General features: G+C 44.8%; 2 protein-coding genes across 15 annotated transcripts in view; one reads left to right on the top strand and one right to left on the bottom strand.

Annotated features, from left to right (window-relative positions):
* ISCA1 (iron-sulfur cluster assembly 1) lies at nt 1–18,681 on the bottom strand. Its single transcript, XM_073670965.1, has 4 exons — nt 18,479–18,681; nt 10,937–10,990; nt 7,226–7,331; nt 1–2,304 (listed from the first exon to the last, which is right to left on the bottom strand). The coding sequence occupies exons 1-4, from the start codon at nt 18,557–18,559 to the stop codon at nt 2,156–2,158; spliced, it is 390 nt and encodes a 129-aa protein (XP_073527066.1). The 5' UTR covers nt 18,560–18,681; the 3' UTR covers nt 1–2,155.
* Nucleotides 18,495–21,977, top strand: part of LOC141253686 (uncharacterized) — an 18,741-nt gene continuing 15,258 nt past the window's right edge. For 4 of the 14 annotated variants that reach the window (XM_073670951.1, XM_073670950.1, XM_073670952.1 and 1 more), the window contains exon 1: nt 18,717–18,908. The gene's annotated coding sequence lies outside the window, so the exon portion shown is untranslated. Of the gene's footprint in view, nt 18,909–21,977 lie in introns of all 14 variants that reach the window. The other 10 variants (XM_073670958.1, XM_073670962.1, XM_073670963.1 and 7 more) reach the window with 8 other exon arrangements.

The raw sequence follows: 21,977 nt of genomic DNA on the forward strand, positions 1-21,977 counted from the left end.
TACGATGTTTAATATTTTATTTTTCAAACCAAAAAAAATTATACATAAAAGCCAATGACTTTTACAGGCAGAAAATAATTTCATACCATTATTGTTCAAGGTAAAGAATCTACTTGTGCGTTTCAGAAGTCCATGAACAACAACATCAGTATCAAGTTAAAGGGGTGCTGGGGTTTGTCTGAAACAGAAGCAAGTCATGGAAATATAAGTAGAAAAGAGGATATATTCATCCCAGGAATGAGCTCCCTGCTCCGGCAGGCCGTTCTCCACAAAACCACTATTGAGGACATCCCGACCACCTGATCATGCAGCGGGTGACTGCTGTTGTCAGGCCATTGCTAGTGGTGTGACAAAAACAATCATAAAAGAAGCACTTGAGTGAGGAGTGGATTCCTGGGTGGATAGAGCATCTTTTCTCCGTTTATTGCCATTACTTGTTACGGTCAGTCTTTGTAAACAAGCCATAATACACCTTTGACAATCCGACATTATATAATACAAATTATGCATATTTTCATACACCCCTTGGCAGGTCATGGGACAAATACAGAAAAACAGGTAGTCTGAAGTTGAACTACTCGTAGGAAGCATCAATGGTAATATTTACTTGCTATTGTACATTGACATAGAAGTAGAAAGGAGCGTCGAAACTGTACAATGCAAAGTGAAGGAGCACATTTAACAGGGGTGTATGTGACATTCTGTACAGTTCATAACCTTCGTGATCTTGGGACTGCACTTCATGAGAGGCCGTACATTTTTATTCTAAGGACAGACAGAGTACACAGAGCACTAGAATATGTGATATCTTTGCTTGAGGACTGAAATGACACAGACTGCCTTATAAAACATATGGTGAAGGGAAGAGGAAGATATTGTTAAAAGCACCACTCCAGTGGGTTTTTATTCTTCGCATTATACCGCTGAACTAATGCAAGTTCCCCGGCCCCTGGTAATATAGTTACCAGCCGCTGTCTTCTTCTGTTCTGGCCACCGCTCCAGTGTTTGCTGGGCGAGCTGGCGGTTATGTCTCAATGTAGGTCTATGAGAGCCAGAACAAGGCATAGACATCCATTGAGAGCTTGTGACTGTTACCTCGGACTTAGTCAGGACGTGCGCTCACAAGATGGTGGATCGGGACCAGAGCGGTGTTGGGAAGAGCTGAAGGCGACGGGTCTCAAGTATACTACTAGGGGCAGGAAATCTGGATTAGTGATACCACTCCAGCGCTGAAATAACAAAAACTAGTAGGTGGTCAGTATTTGTTCAGTAATTTTTAATCAGAAGAGGGAGCAAAAAGCAGATGAGGAACAATCAGAGAAAAGGTATAATAGAAACAAGTCACCAATTCTGCATTTATCACCCACTCCTGGTTTTGGCTCCCACTCCTGAGAACAAATACTGACTGAATACTGACCAAATACTGATAGTGGGGCCGTGTCCTTAGGCTGATAAAGGGAAGAAAAGCGAAGAGTGGAAGGTCGTACTAAAGAAAGAAAGGATTTAGGGGGTAAGGGTTTTTAACCCCATCACTAAAATGTAACAAGGAAAATAGCACTACACATATTTAGTTGTAAGTTTGAAATGATGAATTTGCCTGTAATAGAAAGAATTTAATGTAGCAGAAGACAGGGAAAAATGATTTACTATGGGACATCCCATATCTTATGTTCTAAGACCTCATGTCCATTGTATACATTAGACAGTTTTTAAAACTTCATTCCCTCATGGTCAATTGAAACAAAGGCAATAGTTTTGATGGCGCCATCTGGTGATGGGGCACAAGTAGACACCATCAGGAACTAAAATGACCTGTATGTTTTTTTTTTGTTGTTTTTTTTTTAAGGGATACAAACAAATACATTTTTATGGTGTTTTGTCTACAGTGTAAGAGGACACTAAACAAAGATGAACGCTTTAAAAGCCTTTTGTTAAATGACCTAGAACAAATATGAAAGGAAACTAAAGAGGCAGCCAGAACTAAATTATCTGTCATATAAATGGGTTTTAGATCATGAACCATTCCAAACCTTTATTTGGTGAAATTAAGTTAGCGACATGTCATAAAACCTGAGTCAAACAAAGTGCTTTACAATGCTCGGCTATGATGGAAAGCATTTCCCGGGAACTGGAGGGTGAACTGAGTGCTTTTGTGTTAAATGTTGAAGCTTTCTCCACATCCACACGTTCCTTTAATGTTTGGGTTATTAAATACAAACTCGCTGGAAAGTTTGTCCTCTACATAGTCCATTTCTGTTCCTAACAGAGTTAGCTGAGCCTTCTTCTCGATGAACACTCTCACTCCTGCCATTAGAAAAGAAAAGAAAAAAAAAAAAAACGACTTTAGGAAGAGCAGAATGAAGCAGGAATTTCAACATGACAACCCTCAATTGTCACATAAAACTTAAGATATGTGCACATGGCATCTTTTAGACGCTCCTGATTTTTTGGGAATTTTGTAGTGGATTTGCAGTTGGCGCTAATTTTTTTTGTATAACTATATATAATAGTGGTAGCTTCCAAGTGGAAGTGGACATTTTAAGCCATTTTTGCAGGCGAAATTAGCGTGAAAAAGATGTTGTGTAAACAGCCTTACAGAGAAGAATAGTCCTTTAACACAGGTTTTTCAGCTAAATATGCTGCCATATAACAGGGCAGCAGATCACAGCTTTGAGATCTGTACACCTAGTAACCAATAGGACACCAACTTGGCAACCATAAGAGATTATAGAGGACTCAGTTAGAAGGGTTGTCCAGTAAAAACAATTATCACATATCCACTGGATAGGCAATAACTTATTGATGTAGCAGTCGGACCGCCACCAAACATGGAACTTTTATCCCCATTAGAATGGAGGGCAGTATCCAGAGAATTGAGGGAGTACTGCCCATCAGTCTGTGTACACATGTATACAGTCACTGCCATGAGGTTTTAATACAGTGTGTCACCTGTTGGCTGGCAGGGTTTTCCACTGACAACATATGGGCACATTATTTTCTTTGGCGCCATGTCAGTAATTTCTTTTTGCAGACTGATGGTCCGACATGACTTTGGGACAGAACTCGCTATTCCAGGTTAATGGGTCAGTTGGGTGAAACAAAACCTGTATGAGCAGGAGTGCTCCCCTCCTTTCTACACATCTGTAGCTGTAATACGGCCCTCAGATAGGAAAGCAGCTGACAAACAGGCGTTAATGAGCTTATCTACCTTAGTAATTCTGACTCCCAAGACTGCACATTACGCACACTTGGCTTTCTTGCTGAACGTATAGAATAAGGATACCTTCGTTAATCTATTTATTTTTGGATAAACATTTTGGTAATTGGTTTTCATTAAAGATTTTGCACTGTGTGATTTATCAGGCTGTTTCCTACACATAGTTGACTGCAAAACAAGTTAACAGAGAATCCATCAGTGAGCTGGATTTACTAAGCTCAGAGGAGCTTAGTCATCACCACAACCCACATCAAAGGGAAGCGGATCTTTCAATGGATCATAAAATCAATGGAAAGAAGCTTCAGTAAAAGATAGATAAAAGGAGTAGCAAACTGACTGACAGAATTTCAGTTCACTTTTTCTGCAGCCAGCAACAGCGTAAAACACAAAGGAAACCCATAGAAAAAAAAATGCATTTTTCGCTCAAAATACATGCAATGGGATCCGATGCATGATGGAGGACTGATGGGTTACTATAACAGCCGGGGGTCTGCTGAAGACCCCCCTATTGCTGTCATCTTGGCCCTCCTTTGATGCTCAGCCATATGAGCTGCAAAGGAGGCAGATTGTCACTATATCCTGCAATACTGTGGTATTGCAGTAGTTAGAATAAGTGATCAAATCATCGTAGGTTCAAGTCCCTTAAGGAGACTAAAAAAAAAAAAAAGTTTTTAAAGTATAAAGAGTTAAAAATATATAATAAAATTCAAATCATCCCCTCCCCATTAAAAAATAAACACATTTGGTATTGTAAAAGTCCAATCTATGAGGTTAAGTGCCCACGATGCAGAAATGCTGCAGATTTTTCCGCTTCTCCCTGGCAGGAAAAACGCATGTAAAATCCTGCCAGGTAGAAGCGTTTGTCAAGCGTTCTTCACATGCATTTCCGCATGCGGGTTATCAGGCGCTATTCAAAGCGATTTTAGCATCACTTGGAAAGTGCTTGACAACTTGGTCACACTATATAAATCCATGCAACCGGCGTGGATTTTGTATAGTGTGACCAAGTTAATAGTTGAAAAAAAAAGAATAAAAAAAATGGTAAAAAATAAACATTATACTCACCTTCCGATGGCCCCCGGTCTTTTCTCCGGTGCGCGGTGGTCTAAAAGGACCTTCCATGATGTCATTTAGTCATGTGATAGGTCACGCGACGTCATGGAAGGTCCTTTTAGACCACCGCGAGACGCCGGGGAGCCAGGACGCATCATACAGGAGACCGGGGGACATCGGAAGGTGAGTATAATGCTTATTTTTTTAATTTTAAATAATTTTTTTTACAGGTACTATGGTACCCGGGTCTGGATGAGAGTCTGCTCTTCTCCAGACCCGGGTACCATCTGCACAGTGAATCGCTTAATATCCGCAAGTGCACATGTAGTCATGCGGATATTAAGCGATTCAATGCAAGTCAATGGCGGCAATTACGCTGCGTGTCCGCAATGATAATCCGCAGCGAAAATTTCCGCAGCATGTGCACAGCACATGCGGATCATTGGGGACCATGGGGCACGTGTTACCAAGCGTTTTCGCTGCGGAAATTCTGCGGCAAAAACGCATCCTTAAAATACGGAATAACTATACATAGAATTCTTTTTTTTGTCACTTTTTTTTTTTTTGCAACATTTTGAATTTTTTCTTGATCACTCAAAGCGGTTATTCAGGACCATTTTATACCATTTCTTTGTCATTGTGCTAAGAACTGACAGGCAGTTACTAACTATCTGCCTGTTCTGCACGGCATGGGCTCAGAGATCACAGACCACTCCTGCTCCACATCAACAGAGAAGCTCTTCTGGGCTGCCCTGTAGACGGGGCATTATTGCCAACATCATGCTGATTGCCGGCCAACTCTCTGCAGTTATGCAACAAGAGGCCGGCTGTCAATCATCATGACATGGGCATTCACGCCATGTCACCAGAGCAGAGCGAAGTGGAAGAGAAGCAGCTGTTCTGTCAATGTGATGTCACAGAGAGTCGTAGAATTGCCAGCAGGAGCAGTCCGTGACCGCTCAGAGGCGGTATAGATCGGAACAGGACCCAACAGGCAGGTAGTTAGCAACAACCTGCCTGTAAGCTCTTACCTCCACAAGAAAAAAAAAAAAATTAAATAGTGGCGGATAACCCTTTTATGCAGATTGACATGGACAATCATGTCTCCATGAGAATAATGAATGCTATAAACAGAAAAACATTGGCAGAATTGCATGGTTTGTTTATCACCATTTCATGGTGCCATTCAAAACTACACACCTTGTCCTGCAAAAAACAAGCCCTCATACAGTAGCATGTAAAAGTTTGGGCACCCTTGGTAAAAATTACTGTTATTGTGAACAGTTAAGCAAGTTAAAGATTAAATTATCTCTAAAAGGCCTAAAGTTAAATAGGACACATTTTCCTTTGTATTTTAGGCAAAATATACATATATATTTTCATCTTTTACATTTTAAAAATTAACAAAAGGAAAATGGGCCGATGCAAAAGTTTGGGCACCCTTGGAGATTTGTGGGCTCAGATAACTTTGGCCAAGGTTTCAGACCTTAATTAGCCTGTTAGGATTATGGTTTGTTCACTATCATCGTTAGGAAAGGCCAGAGATGCAGATTTCCCAGCTTTATAAAAACCCAGCCTCTACTAACCTTGTGCCATGGGTTCTTCTAAGCAGCTGCCTAGCACTCTGAAAATGAAAATGGTGGAGGCCCACAAAGCAGGAGAAGGCTATAAGAAAATAGCAAAGCGTTTTCAAGTTGCCCTTTCCTCAGTTTGAAATGTAATTAAGAAATGGCAGTTAACAGGAACAGTAGAGGTCAAGATAAGGTCTGGAAGACCAAGTTAAATTTCAGTGAGAGCTGCTCGTAGGATTGCTAGAGAGGCAAATCAGAACCCCCTCTTGACTGCAAAAGACCTTTAGAAAGATTTAGCAGACTCTGGAGTTGGGGTACATTGTTCTACTGTTCAGTGACATCTGCACAAATATGGTCTTCATGGAAGAGTCATCAGCAGAAAACCTCTCCTGCGTCCTCACAATGAAATTCAGCGACAGAAGTATGCAAAAGAACATCTAAACAACCCTGATGCATTCTGGAAACAAGTCCTGTGGACTGATGAGGTTAAAATAGAACTCTTTGGCCGCAATGATCAAAGGTATATGTGGAGAAAAAAGGTCACAGAATGTCAGGAAAAGAACATCTCTCCAAACATTTAGCATGGGGGTGGATCAGTCATGCTTTGAAGTTGGGTTGTAGCAAAAGGCACAGGGAACTTTTCACGGGTAGAGGGAAGAGTGGATTCAATGATCAACAAATTCTTGATGCAAAAATAACACCATCTGTAAAATAACTGAAGTTGAAAAGAGGATGGCTTCCATAAATGAATAATGATTCTAAACACACGTCAAAATCCACAATAGACGACCTCAAAAGGCGCAAGCTGAAGGTTTTACAATGGCCCTCACAGTCCCCTGATCTGAACATCATTGTGCCTAGACCTCAAAATAGCAGAGCATGCAAGACGTCCCAGGAATCTCACAGAACTAGAAGAATTTTGCAAGGAAGAATGGATGAAAATCTCTCAAACAAGAATTGAAAGACTCTCGGCTGGCTACACAAAGTGTTTACAAGCTGTGATACTTTCAAAAGTGGGAGCTACTAGATACTAACCATGCAGGGTGCACAAACTTTTGCATCAGCCCATTTTCTTTTTTGAAATTTTTAAAATGGAAAAGATGAAAAAAATCTATATATTTTTTTGCCAAAAATACAAAAGGAAATCATCGTCATCTTTAACTTTAGGCCTTTTAGAGATCATTTCATCTTCAATTTGCTCAACTGTTCACAATAACAGTAATTTTCACCAGGGGTGCCCAAACTTTTACATGCCACTGTATGTCTATGTTGACAGAAGAATAAAAAAAAAAAAAAAAAAAAAAAAAAAAAAAGTTATAACCCTTGGAATAAGGCAAGGCAAAAAAAAAATTCCCTGGTCCTTAAAGGGATAATATTGACTTACCATCTTGAACTACTTCCTCGTCTGCAACTCCCTTGGCCTTTACATATTCTAGATAGTAAGACAAGCCATTGCAGCCTCTTGTACGGACACCTACTTTCAGGCCAATCTGGAAAAGAAAATCTTGTTATAGAACATCTATGACCAGCTCTCTGATTATACCTCATGTTATAGTTGAGTTGTCAATCTTGGGGAGTCACTTTCTCAGTATAGAAGAGAACAAGCTCTACAGAGTAACAATCATCTTCTACAAGATGGGGGTGGATTCAGAATAGATTGCTTTATGCTATATGTGCCCAGAATGCAAATAAAATGAAATATTCAGGGACCCGATGCTCGGTACAATTTCAAGATCCCAAGCTCATTTTATCATACCCAAGTCAATTAATAATAATAATAATTTTACTTCTATAGCGCCAACATATTCCGCAGCACTTTACTGTCTGTACAAGTCCTCTCTAAAATGTAAAGAAATTACAGAATAACACATAAATCAACAGATACCAAAAGGAGTGAAGGCCCTGCACGCAAGCTTACAATCTATGAATACATCTCTTTATTTCAGTGACCACAATGTATTTTGTGGACGAAAAAAAAAACATATTTTTTTACTCTGAAGTGAATCCATCAGCAGTTTCTTTCAGCCCACACCACAGGAAGCGTGAAATCTAGACAAGCTCCCTCCTGCTTTTTAGAAAAACATAGCTTAAGGCTATGTGCCCACGATGCAGAAATGCTCTGGATTTTTCCTGAGTGTTTCTGCATCTCCCTGGCAGAAAAAAAGCATGCGGATTGTACATGCGTTTTTTCCATGTGACGGGTCACATGACTAAATGACATCATCGCAGGTCCTTTTAGTCTACCGCGAGCTGCCGGCAAGCCAAGACAAGGACACCGGGGGCCATCAGAAGGCAAGTATAATGTGTATTTATTTTTTTTTTTTTTACAGGTACTATGGTACCCGGGCCCGGAGGAGAGTCTCCTCTTCTCCAAACCTGGGTACCATCCGCACATTGAAACGCATGGATTCCGCATGTACAGATCCAGTGATGCAGATGACATGCGGTCCAATGCAAGTCAATGGCGGCGAAAATGCCGCAAAATAATTGGTAGTGCTGCAGATTTTTCCACAATGATAATCCGCAGCGGAAATTTCTGCAGCATGTGCACAGCACATGCGGATTATCATTGGGGAACATGGCAGGCCTTCTACCAAGCGTTTCTGCAGCGGAATTGCTGTTGTGGAAACGCTTAAAAAATGCATAGTGGGAACACAGCCTTAGACATGTGCTCAGGTATTGGCATAGATCTGTCAATTCAAGCGATAGGCTCCCTGATTTTAGCCCATCTTGAAGTGCTGATAATCACTTTGAAGTTTTAAAAGGAACCCATCTGGGAATTAACAATCCAGAGAATAGATCATTAATATGAGAGCGTAGGGGGGCCAGCACCTGTTAACCCCACCAATGAGTTGAAATCTGCTTCAGATAGATATACAGTACAGACCAAAAGTTTGGACACACCTTCTCATTTAAAGATTTTTCTGTATTTTCATGACTATGAAAATTGTACATTCACACTGAAGGCATCAAAACTATGAATTAACACATGTGGAATTATATACTTAACAAAAAAGTGTGAAACAACTGAAAATATGTCTTATATTCTAGGTTCTTCAAAGTAGCCACCTTTTGCTTTGATGACTGCTTTGCACATTCTTGGCATTCTCTTGATGAGCTTCAAGAGGTAGTCACCGGAAATGGTCTTCCAACAATCTTGAATGAGTTCCCAGAGATGCTTAGCACTTGTTGGCCCTTTTGCCTTCACTCTGCGGTCCAGCTCACCCCAAACCATCTCGATTGGGTTCAGGTCCCCATCACTCTCCTCCTTGGTCAAATAGCCCTTACACAGCATGGAGGTGTGTTTGGGGTCATTGTCCTGTTGAAAAATAAATGATGGTCCAACTAAACGCAAACCGGATGGAATAGCATGCCGCTGCAAGATGCTGTGGTAGCCATGCTGGTTCAGTATGCCTTCAATTTTGAATAAATCCCCAACAGTGTCACCAGCAAAGCACCCCCACACCATCACACCTCCTCCTCCATGCTTCATGGTGGGAACCAGGCATGTAGAGTCCATCCGTTCACCTTTTCTGCGTCGCACAAAGACACGGTGGTTGGAACCAAAGATCTCAAATTTGGACTCATCAGACCAAAGCACAGATTTCCACTGGTCTAATGTCCATTCCTTGTGTTCTTTAGCCCAAACAAGTCTCTTCTGCTTGTTGCCTGTCCTTAGCAGTGGTTTCCTAGCAGCTATTTTACCATGAAGGCCTGCTGCACAAAGTCTCCTCTTAACAGTTGTTGTAGAGATGTGTCTGCTGCTAGAACTGTGTGGCATTGACCTGGTCTCTAATCTGAGCTGCTGTTAACCTGCGATTTCTGAGGCTGGTGACTCGGATAAACTTATCCTCAGAAGCAGAGGTGACTCTTGGTCTTCCTTTCCTGGGGCGGTCCTCATGTGAGCCAGTTTCTTTGTAGCGCTTGATGGTTTTTGCAACTGCACTTGGGGATACTTTCAAAGTTTTCCCAATTTTTTGCACTGACTGACCTTCATTTCTTAAAGTAATGATGGCCTCTCATTTTTCTTTACTTAGAATTTGTATTATGGCAAGAAAAAAGCAGCTAACAGTCTATTCAGTAGGACTATCAGCTGTGTATCCACCAGACTTCTGCACAACACAACTGATGGTCCCAACCCCATTTATAAGGCAAGAAATCCCACTTATTAAACCTGACAGGGCACACCTGTGAAGTGAAAACCATTTCCGGTGACTACCTCTTGAAGCTCATCAAGAGAATGCCAAGAGTGTGCAAAGCAGTCATCAAAGCAAAAGGTGGCTACTTTGAAGAACCTAGAATATAAGACATATTTTCAGTTGTTTCACACTTTTTTGTTAAGTATATAATTCCACATGTGTTAATTCATAGTTTTGATGCCTTCAGTGTGAATGCACAATTTTCATAGTCATGAAAATACAGAAAAATCTTTAAATGAGAAGGTGTGTCCAAACTTTTGGTCTGTACTGTAAGTGATGTACAGGGCAAACACCGCATTCCTGTACATTGCTTATTGGTCGCAGCAGAGTACTGATGTTTATTCTCTTACTCAGATGAAGGGGAGATAAATGGGATCGTAAACCAATCTCATAGTGATGACCTATAATACAAAATACACCATCACTTGTTAAAAGGGGCTGTTCAGTTTAGATTCAGGGATACATTACTGAACGTTTTAAAAGGGGACCTGTCATACTGAGCAGTCCGCATCATATTATAGTGGAGGAGGAGCGGAGCTAATTTAAAGTCCTTTAGGAAGAAATGTATTAAAAATTGTATTTTAGTCCTTGTTAAGTTTCGTAAGAAGCTGATCACAGGGAGTCCTGCAGCAATGACCCCTTGGTAAAAGCCTGTGATATCCTGGAGAACAATCAGCAACTTTCCTGCAGCACCGCCACATAGGATAAAGTATTATACACATCAATGGACTGTCTGTTTAACGCATGGATGTGTCATGATCTCCAGAGAGGCGTCTTGGGTAAATGCTATATGGTTGCTAACAGATAAGGTTCCCGAATAGCCCTCTGTCAACTTCTAGAATTTGTTATCGAAATTAGATTACAAATCTGATATTACAAGTCATTGTCCTACTTACATGGTCAGGCTTATCTTCTAGTAGTTGCTTTACTTTGTTCACAGCAGATGGCGTCTATAGAAATACACAATTATTTTATTCTTGTGAGTGTCAAAATTGAAGAGGAACACTATTAATCCATAAACGAATAAGAATATAAACAGAAGGTAAAGTTGTCCTGCAAGTTCCTGAAAAAGTAAAACCAAAGAAATGAACAGAAGCATAAGTTGGGACTCAACTTGGTTCACCTTGTCGCCATGGGGTGGCTTTTATGTTTTTTAGATCAAAAGAGTGTTAACTATGTACCTTATGTCATTTTCATGTACTATTACTATTTACTTACTACAGGGTATATGCTCAATTATTTTTTTTCTTGGGCTTTGTCTGTGAAATGGCCACAGTATAAAGAGCTTTTACACTTTGTACATATACCAGCTTATTTCCTTGGTTTTGCTGTAGGTTTTTGTACTTCGTCAGGGATCCTGCTCTGCCCTTATTCACATTGAGGTTGGTTGACATGAGGTAGATCTTTAATACCGCAGACAGGCAAGGACCGTCCCGACTTCTCACTAAAGTTTGTTTATTTTTCAATTGAATTGTACAGCTTATGGGTGACATTAAAGGTCGAAAAAGTTCTGAAATAATCTTTTTCATAATAAAAACCTGGCATCTTTAATGGGATGCATAGAATTCTTATATCCACTGGAAGGTACTACTGCATTTCTAACAACCTGTAAAGTGTAAACACCGCCCAAACTGCACAATGGATTAAAACAGGGGCATGTAGTTAGCCCATAGATGGGCACAGGAATGATTACGCCACACAACTGTGCCATTTACATGGTTAAACAGCAGCAACTGGAGCTAGCTTTGGTTTCTGTTAGCGGCAGTTGCAAGATGTATAACACAGCTGACACCTGTCAAGTATGGAGCCGGCTATACCAATATGCCCCACATCGGGAAGGCGTTAAAACAGAATACATATAACCCTTAGCAAAATGTGTTTGTCATATACACTGCTCAAAAAAAAAGGAAACACTTAAACACCACAATGCAACTCCAAGTCAATCACACTTCTGTGAAATCTACCTATCCAGTTATGAAGCAACACTGATTGTGAATCAATTTCTCCTGCTGTTGTGCAAATGGAACAGACAACTAGTAGAAATGATAAGCAATTAGAAAAACACCCCCTATAAAGGAGTGGTTCTGCAGGTGGTGACCACAGACCATTTCTCTGTGCTCATCCTTTTAGATCACTTTTGCATTTTGTCATTGCTCTCACCCCTAGAGGTACAGCATAATGAGGCGGTGTCTACAGTACAACCCACAGAAGTTGCTCAGGTAGTGCAGCTCATCCAGGATGGCACATCAATGCGAGCTGGGCAAGAAGGGTAGCTGTGTCTGTCAGCGTAGTGTCCAGAGGCTGGAGGCGCTACCAGGAGACGTGGAGGGGACCGTAGGAGGGCAACAAACTCCTCCTTTGTGCAAAGAGGAACACTGCCAGAGCCCTGCAAAATGACCTCCAGCAGGCCACTAACATCCATATGTCTGCTCAAACTGTCAGAAACAGACTCCATGAGGGTGTTATGAGGGCCGGACATCCACAAGTGGGTCTTGTGCTTACAGTCCAACACCTTATAGGGTGATTGCGATTTGCCAGAGAACACAAAGATTGGCAGATTCCACATTGGCGCCCTGTACTCTTCATGGATGAGAGCAGGTTCACACTGAGCACATGTGAAAGAATCTGGAGACACCATGGACAACGTTCTGCTGCCTGCAGCATCCTCCAGCATGAGTGCTAGACAGAGATACCCTGACTGCCATTAGGTCCCGGGATGAGATCCTCAAACCCAATGTGAGACCATAATCAGGTACAGTGGGCCCTGGATTCCTTCAGATGCATGACAATGCTAGGCCTCAGGTGGCTGAAGTGTGTCAGCAATTCCTGCATGATGAAGGCATTGATGCTTTGGACAGACCTGCCCGTTCCCCAGACCCGAATCCAATCGAGAACATCTGGGACATCATACCTCGTTCCATCCACCAACATCACGTTGCACCACAGACTGTCCAGGAGTTGGCGGATGCTTTAGTCCAGGTCTGGGAGGAGATCCCACAGGAGAACATCCGCCACCTCATCAGGAGCATGCCCAGGCATTGTAGGGAGGTCATACAGGCACGTGGAGGCCACACACACTTCTGAGCATCATTTCCTTATCTTGAGGCATTTCCACTGAAGTTGGATCAGCCTGTAATTTGATTTCCACTACAATTTTGAGCATCATTCCAAATCCAGACCTCGATGGGATATTAATTTTGATTTACACTGATCATTTATGTTTTTGTTCTCAACGCATTCCACTATGCAATGAATATAGATTTGCAACTGGAATATTTCATTCAGTGATATCTAGGGTGTGGTATTTTAGTGTTCTTTTATTTTTTTGAGCAGTGTAGATTTTGCCACCAATTTACGATCAAATCAGCAGCAGAACTTTGCCAGCACACGCGAGAATAACCTTATTGCTGGCCACACAAAAGTGAGACTGGCTTAAAGGGAATCTGTCACCACTTTGGAGTTATCAGACCTCTACTATTATTATTCCCCTAAATCACCGACTATCAGCCTAGTTACCGTTTTCCCTCCCTCCCCCGCATGTCACAGGGCGACGTGCGCTTTCCTTCCTCACCTCCCAGTGCTTGCACAAAGCGCGGCTCTTATACACCGCGCTTTGTTTCCTCCCAGCCGGGTTTGTATGAGCACAGTGCCGCAGTGCTCTATTGAGCATGGGGGCACTGTGACTTCCGATCCAGTGACTCCCAATGCATAACAAGAAGGTTTTCTGTGGCACTGTGCTTATACAAACCCGGCCGGGAGGAAACCAAGCGCTCTATAAGATCCGCAGCATAAACGCTTGGTAATCCGCCCCCCAATGACAAGCCGCAATGTTAATGCCCATGCTGCGGATTTTTCCGCAGCATTTATGCTGCGCTCAAAAATCCGCAGCATGTCCATTAATTTTGCGGACACGCAGCGTAATCGCCGCCATTGACTTGCATTGAAACGCATAATATCCGTGTCAGTACATTTGTACACACGGATATTATGCGTTTCTATGTGCGGATGGTACCCAGGTCTGGAGGAGAGGAGACTCTCCTCCAGACCTGAGTACCATAGAACCTGTAAAAAAAAAGAATTTAAAATAAAAAATAAAGTTTATACTCACCTTCTGATGTCCTCCCGGTGTTTTGTCTTCTCCGTCCGGTCTCTTGCAATGCTCGTGCTGTTGTGAAGGACCTGCCATGATGTCACTGAGTCATGTGACCCATCACATGGCTCAATGACGTCACCGCAGGTCCTTCACAAAAGCGCGAGCCGCCCAACACACCGGACGCAGCGGAGATAACACCGGGAGGACATCGGAAGGCAAGTCTAAACTTTTTTTTTTAACTAACTTGGTCACACTACTATAAATCCATGCCGATTGCATGGATTTATATAGTGTGACCAAGTTGTCCAGCACTTTTCCAAGTAATGCTAAAATCGCTTGGAAAAGCGCTTGATAACCCGCATGCAGAAATGCATTCAAAAACGCTTGACAAACGCTTCTACCCGGCAGGAAAAACGCATGTAATAACCGCATGCATTTTTCCTGCCAGGGAGAAGCGGAAAAAATATGCAGCATTTCTGCATTGTGGGCGCATAGCCTAAAGCATAGAAACACACACAGTGTCAAGGGAAATAGATTGGGCTTATTGGCCTTTAAAGTTGATCCTTTGTCTGGCAGAGGCTTATCTTCCTCTCCCAATTTAAGTAAAGCTGCACAGTCAGCAAGTCTCAGCATGTATGTTTATGGGGGGAGATAACCCTCAGCTATCTGGTATGAAGGTGCTCATACTTATTCAACAACTTCTAGCTGAACACTTATATGGTAGTCTTCTATTCCATCAGACCCACTTACACATCAGGTAGGAAAATATCCTGGAAGGACGTTTTACTAATTACAGCAAGTAATACAAAGAATTAAATGAAGAACGCATACACTGACAATTCTCTATCCAACTGGTGCCAAGAGAGAAGCGAGATGACTTAAAAGGGTATTCCTATCTCCAAGATCTTATCCCAATATATAGTAGGTGTAATAATAATATTATCAAATACCTCCAATTACAAATGTAGTATAGTTCTTCTGATTCACTTTGTCGCTTACCCCATGTGGGTACTGCAGTAGCTTAGGTATCCATGGTTATGCCCACTCATATAGTGACAGTTGTTAGTAGTCATAACCATGGATACCCAAGCTGCTGCAATGCCCTGCACATGGGGTAAACAGAAGAACTATACTATATTTCTAATTGGGAGTTATTTGCTAATATTTTTATTACACCTACTTACATATTGGGATAGAATCTTGGAAATGGGAATACCCCTTTAACTAATAACTTGAGGCAGTAAGCCAGCCCCTTCATCACGTCACCAACACAGAGCGCTCTGTGGCATCAAAAATGTGGAACTTTCTGAACCACCGCTGCCAAAAATCGAGGCAATGGAGCAGTATTCACAAATAAACTATACATTAGTAAGTTATCAAAAGTACAATTCTAAACCAACAAAAGTAATTTCTAAATCCTCAGACAACCTCCATCATTGATCAAATTCATAGAAATGACTGGGATGCTGGCACGGTTCATTAAGCAGTTTTTATCAGTTTTCTTGTCTAAAAAAAAAAAACGGGACAAACGTCAGGTTTTGTTTTTTTTGCAACTCAAAGTTGTAAAAAATTGTGTGGCTTTTTGATGATTTACACTAGTGCCGCCATGTTTTTGAAAAGCGAGTGAAGCTTTAGGCCACGGCCCCACCATCAGTATTTTTCTCAGGAGTGGGAGCAAAAACCCGGAGTGGGTGATTAATGCAGATTAGTAGCAAAATTAGAAATGTAGTATAGTTCTACTGATTTGCTATGTCGCTTACCCCATGTGCAGGCTTTGTAGTGGCTTAGATAGCCATGGTTATGCGAACTTGTGCCCACTAAAATAGTGACATTTAGTTAATAGTGGTCATAACCATGGATATCTACGCTATTGCAATGCCCTGCACATGGGGTAAGTGACACAGCGAATCAGAAGAACTATACATTTCTAATTGGAGGTAATTGCTAGTATTGTTGGTTTTACACCTACTAGATATTGGGATAGGATACTGGAGATGGGAATACCCCTTTGATGAAAGGGAAAGCCCATCAGGTGCCCAGGCGCAGCCATTAAACTGCAGGTAGCGGCCGTGCCAGGAGGCCAGCCTCCGCGCACAGGCCAGCCTTTCCTCTGCTCGCACAGAGCAGCCTTTCCTCTGCTCGCACAGGCCAGCCTTTCCTCTGCTCGCACAGGCCAGCCTTTCCTCTGCTCGCACAGGCCAGCCTTTCCTCTGCTCGCACAGGCCAGCCTCCGCCCACAGGCCAGCCTTTCCTCTGCTCGCACAGGCCAGCCTCCGCCCACAGGCCAGCCTTTCCTCTGCTCGCACAGGCCAGCCTCCGCCCACAGGCCAGCCTTTCCTCTGCTCGCACAGGCCAGCCTCCGCCCACAGGCCAGCCTTTCCTCTGCTCGCACAGGCCAGCCTCCGCCCACAGGCCAGCCTTTCCTCTGCTCGCACAGGCCAGCCTCCGCCCACAGGCCAGCCTTTCCTCTGCTCGCACAGGCCAGCCTCCGCCCACAGGCCAGCCTCCGCGCACAGGCCAGCCTTTCCTCTGCGCGCACAGGCCAGCCTCCGCGCACAGGCCAGCCTTTCCTCTGCTCGCACAGGCCAGCCTCCGCGCACAGGCCAGCCTTTCCTCTGCTCGCACAGGCCAGCCTCCGCGCACAGGCCAGCCTTTCCTCTGCTCGCACAGGCCAGCCTTTCTTCTGCTCGCACAAGCCAGCCTTTCCTCTGCTCGCACAGGCCAGCCTTTCCTCTGCTCGCACAGGCCAGCCTCCGCCCACAGGCCAGCCTCCGCGCACAGGCCAGCCTCCGCGCACAGGCCAGCCTCCGCGCACAGGCCAGCCTTTCCTCTGCTCGCACAGGCCAGCCTCCTCGCACAGGCCAGCCTCCTCGCACAGAGCAGCCTTTCCTCTGCTCGCACAGGCCAGCCTCCTCGCACAGAGCAGCCTCCTCGCACAGAGCAGCCTTTCCTCTGCTCGCACAGGCCAGCCTCCTCGCACAGGCCAGCCTCCTCGCACAGAGCAGCCTTTCCTCTGCTCGCACAGGCCAGCCTCCTCGCACAGGCCAGCCTCCTCGCACAGGCCAGCCTCCTCGCACAGGCCAGCCTCCGCCCACAGAGCAGCCTTTCCTCTGCTCGCACAGGCCAGCCTTTCCTCTGCTCGCACAGGCCAGCCTCCGCCCACAGGCCAGCCTTTCCTCTGCTCGCACAGGCCAGCCTCCGCCCACAGGCCAGCCTTTCCTCTGCTCGCACAAGCCAGCCTTTCTTCTGCTCGCACAAGCCAGCCTCCGCCCACAGGCCAGCCTTTCCTCTGCTCGCACAGGCCAGCCTCCGCGCACAGGCCAGCCTTTCCTCTGCTCGCACAGGCCAGCCTCCGCGCACAGGCCAGCCTTTCCTCTGCTCGCACAGGCCAGCCTCCGCGCACAGGCCAGCCTTTCCTCTGCTCGCACAGGCCAGCCTTTCCTCTGCTCGCACAGGCCAGCCTTTCCTCTGCTCGCACAGGCCAGCCTTTCCTCTGCTCGCACAGGCCAGCCTTTCCTCTGCTCGCACAGGCCAGCCTTTCCTCTGCTCGCACAGGCCAGCCTCTGCGCACAGGCCAGCCTTTCCTCTGCTCGCACAGGCCAGCCTCCTCGCACAGAGCAGCCTTTCCTCTGCTCGCACAGGCCAGCCTCCTCGCACAGGCCAGCCTTTCCTCTGCTCGCACAGGCCAGCCTCCTCGCACAGGCCAGCCTCCTCGTACAGAGCAGTCTTTCCTCTGCTCGCACAGGCCAGCCTCCTCGCACAGAGCAGCCTCCTCGCACAGAGCAGCCTCCTCGCACAGAGCAGCCTCCTCGCACAGGGCAGCCTCCTCGCACAGGGCAGCCTCCTCGCACAGGGCAGCCTCCTCGCACAGAGCAGCCTTTCCTCTGCTCGCACAGGCCAGCCTCCGCCCACAGGCCAGCCTTTCCTCTGCTCGCACAGGCCAGCCTTTCCTCTGCTCGCACAGGCCAGCCTTTCCTCTGCTCGCACAGGCCAGCCTTTCCTCTGCTCGCACAGGCCAGCCTTTCCTCTGCTCGCACAGGCCAGCCTTTCCTCTGCTCGCACAGGCCAGCCTTTCCTCTGCTCGCACAGGCCAGCCTTTCCTCTGCTCGCACAGGCCAGCCTTTCCTCTGCTCGAACAGGCCAGCCTTTCCTCTGCTCGAACAGGCCAGCCTTTCCTCTGCTCGAACAGGCCAGCCTCCGCGCACAGGCCAGCCTTTCCTCTCCTCGCACAGAGCAGCCTTTCCTCTGTTCGCACATTATAAAGTTCGGATGACAGCCATATTAGTTATGAGAATGTCACACTCATCCCTCATCATGATAGCCAGGCCGCTGCCGCGTTACCCACCAGTGTCAGAGCCGCCCGGGTCGCCTGCAGCTTCCGTTTACTGACCGCCTTGATAGTCGCCCTCACAAGCGTGGCGGACATGTTGTCGTTGTCGCCCTCTCACCCATGAACCGGAGGGGTCAGCTCCCAGCAATAACAGCCAGAACAAGACGAGGAGGCGGTGACTTCACTGAGACTCCGCCCCCTAACGCCCCGCGGATTGGACGAAGGTTGTGTATCCGGCGGTGAGTTTACACTGCGCCTGCGCGGCTATCAGTAGGCAGATCAGTGTCACGGTGTCCTTGTTACACAACGGTAGGGGGTGAATGTGTGTGCCCAGTGCCAACAATGAGCCGGAGCCTGGAATAAAGCCGGCTGGAGACTGAGCGTAAAGCTGACCGTACCCGGGTGACTTGCGGCTGAAATGGCCGGTTTTCATATCATTTTAAAGGTTTTTTTTTTTATAAGCCCCTAGCATTCCAAGATTAAAAATAGGTATGGCAGAAATTTCTGCAACGTTTCTGCATGTCTTGGCAGGAAAACGCTGCCTTAAAAACGTTGCGTTTTTGTCGCAATTTTGCCGCTATTTTGTGCAAAAATGCACAGAGAATTGACATGCGGATGATTATTTTCTGCACCAAATCTGCAAGTCAAAAATACTCAACGTGTGCATGGCGCTTCAAGTTTCTCATTCACTTTGCTGTTATCAAGTTTTGCTTCAGGTTTTGTCACAAATCTGCGCAGAAAAAGACGCGACAAAATCTGCAACGTGTGCACACAGCCTTAGGCTGTGTGCCCACGTAGCATTTTTCAAGCGTATATGCTGCGGAATTTCCGCAGCGTAAACGCTTGAAAAACGCATGTATATCCGCACCCCATGGTCCCCAATGGGATTCCGCATGTTCTATGCACATGCTGCGGATTTTTCCGCAGCGTTTATGCCGCGTTCAAAAATCCGCAGCATGTCATTTAATTTTGCGTTTCCGCAAGCGGAATTGCCTTTGTCCAATGCATAAAAAACGCAAGGCAATTCCGCATGTGGAAAACGCGTGATAAACACGCGAAAAATGCGCGATAAACGCGTGCGGAATTCCGCATGCGTTTTTCTGGGAGAGGACTTGCAGAAATGAAGCAGAAATTTTCTGCTTCATAAATGCAACGTGGGCACATAGCCTTAGGGTACGTTCCCACGCTCAGGAATAGCAGCGTTTTGGACGCAGTGTATTTTTGCTGCGTTCTACTTTAGAAGCACAGTGGAGGGGATTTATAGAAATCCCATGCCCACTGTGCCTATACTTAATGCTATGTAAACTCACCCGTGGGGCGGGTTTATAAGCTGCAGCATGTCAATTTCTAGCGTCTCCGCTGTGCATTTTCAACTATTGAAAATGTTATTATACGCGGTGGATCTGCATGAAGCTAAACACAAGTGCAGCATTTTGGACGCAGCAAAAATATACTGCATCGAAAACATTACTATTCCTGATCGTGCGCTTATAGCCCAAGGCTGTGTGCACACGTTGCCGATTTGGTGCGTTTTTGTCGTGTTTTTTTCTGCTCTCATTTGTGACAAAACCTGATGCCAGCAAAGTGAATGGGAAACCTGAAGTGTCATGCACAAATTGAGTATTTGTAACTTGCAGATTTGGTGCAGAGAATAATCATCAGCATGTCAATTCTCTGTGCGTTTTTGCACAAAATTGTGACAAAAACGCAACGTTTTTGAGGCAGCGTTTTCCTGCCAAGACATGCAGATTTGGTGCAGAAAATAATCTGCAGCATGTCAATTCTCTGTGCGTTTTTGCCTGCATTTTCACCATTAACTTCACTTAAATCCATCCAAAATGCAGGGCAAAAACGCACCAAAAATGTGCTTATTTTCCGTTGCATTTTTGCTGTCAACAAGTTCCTAGAGATGCAGAAACTTTGCAGAAATTTCTGCAATCAAATAACGTGTGCACATACTCTTGCTCACCAATTACTGCTCCATTGCCATCTGTGCACGGCTGCTTACTGGGCATCGTATACAAGCTACAACTGTGATGCCATAGCGCACATGACCGCTGCAGCCAATCACTGAGCTCCGCTTGCATTTGTTTTGTGAGCCCTGGTTATCTGCGGCAGCACAAGAGTCCTCGATATTCATGATCCACGGCTCCGTCTGCCCTTTAACCCTTTCGCAACCATGGGATTTTCCGTTTTTGCATTTTCGTTTTTTGCTCCCCTTGTTCCCAGAGCCATAGCGTTTTTATTTTTTGGTCAATATGGCCGTGTGAGGGCTTATTTTTTGCGGGACGAGTTGTACTTTTGAACAACATTACTGGTTTTACCATATCGTGTACGGGAAAACAGGAAAAAAATTCCAAGTGCGGTGAAATTGCAAAAAAGTGCAATACCACAGATGTTTTTTTTTTTTTTACCATGTTCACTGAATGCTAAAACTGACCTGCCATTATTATTCTCCAGGTTATTCCGAGTTCGTAGACACCAAACAAGTATAGCTTCCTTTTTATTTAAGTGGTGAAAAAAAATTCCAAAGTTTTCTAAAAAAAAAATAAAAAATGGCGCCACTTTCCAAAACCCGTAGCGTCTCCATTTTTCGGGATCTGGGGCCGGGTGAGGGGTTATTTTTTGCACGCCAAGCTGAAGTTTTTATTGATACCATTTTGGGGTAGATTCAATGTTTTGATCGCCCATTATTGCATTTTATTGCAATTTTGCGGCGACCAAAAAACGTAATTCTGGCGTTTAGAATTTTTTTCTCATTTCGCCGTTTACCAATCGGATGAATTCTTTTTTTATATTGATCGATACGGCGATTCTGAACGCGGCGATACCAAATATGTGTATGTGGTTTTTTTTTTTTAATTATTTTATTTTGAATGGGGCGAAAGGAGGGTGATTTAAACTTTTATATTTTTTTAATATTTTTAAAACCATTTTTTTTTCACTTTTTGCTTGCTTCTATAGTCTCCATAGGAGACTAGAAGCAGCACTTGTCTGATCGCCTCTGCTACATACAGGGGACGAGTAGATCCACTGTATGCAGCAGAAATGCTCCTGTGCTATGAGCGCCGACCACTAGGTGGCGCTCATAGCAATCAGCTCATGACAACCACTGGAGTCTGCTGCAGACCCAGGGTTGTCATGACCACCTATCGGTGACCCGCGATCACGTGACGGGGTCACCGATGGGCGGGGTAAGTGACGCGCTTCCGGCACGGCGCTGTTAAATGCCGCTGTCAGAGATAACCCGCAGCGGAAATTTCCGCAGCATGTGCACAGCAAATGCGGATTATCATTCGGGAACATGGCAGGCCTTCTACCATGCGTTTTTTAAGCGTTTCTGCAGCGTTTTTGCTGCTGCGGAAACGCTTAAAAAACGCATCGTGGGCACACAGCCTAAGAGAAAGATGCCCATATCATGATGCTTGCACCACCATGCTTCACTGTCTTCAGAGTGTACTGTGCCTTGAGTGCAGAGTTTGGGGGTCGTCTGCTGAACTGTCTGCGGCCCTTG

This window comes from Phyllobates terribilis, unplaced genomic scaffold (assembly GCF_046119375.1).
Source record: "Phyllobates terribilis strain yellow unplaced genomic scaffold, ASM4611937v1 Scaffold_1__5_contigs__length_1240528914, whole genome shotgun sequence".
Lineage (NCBI taxonomy): Eukaryota > Metazoa > Chordata > Amphibia > Anura > Dendrobatidae > Phyllobates > Phyllobates terribilis.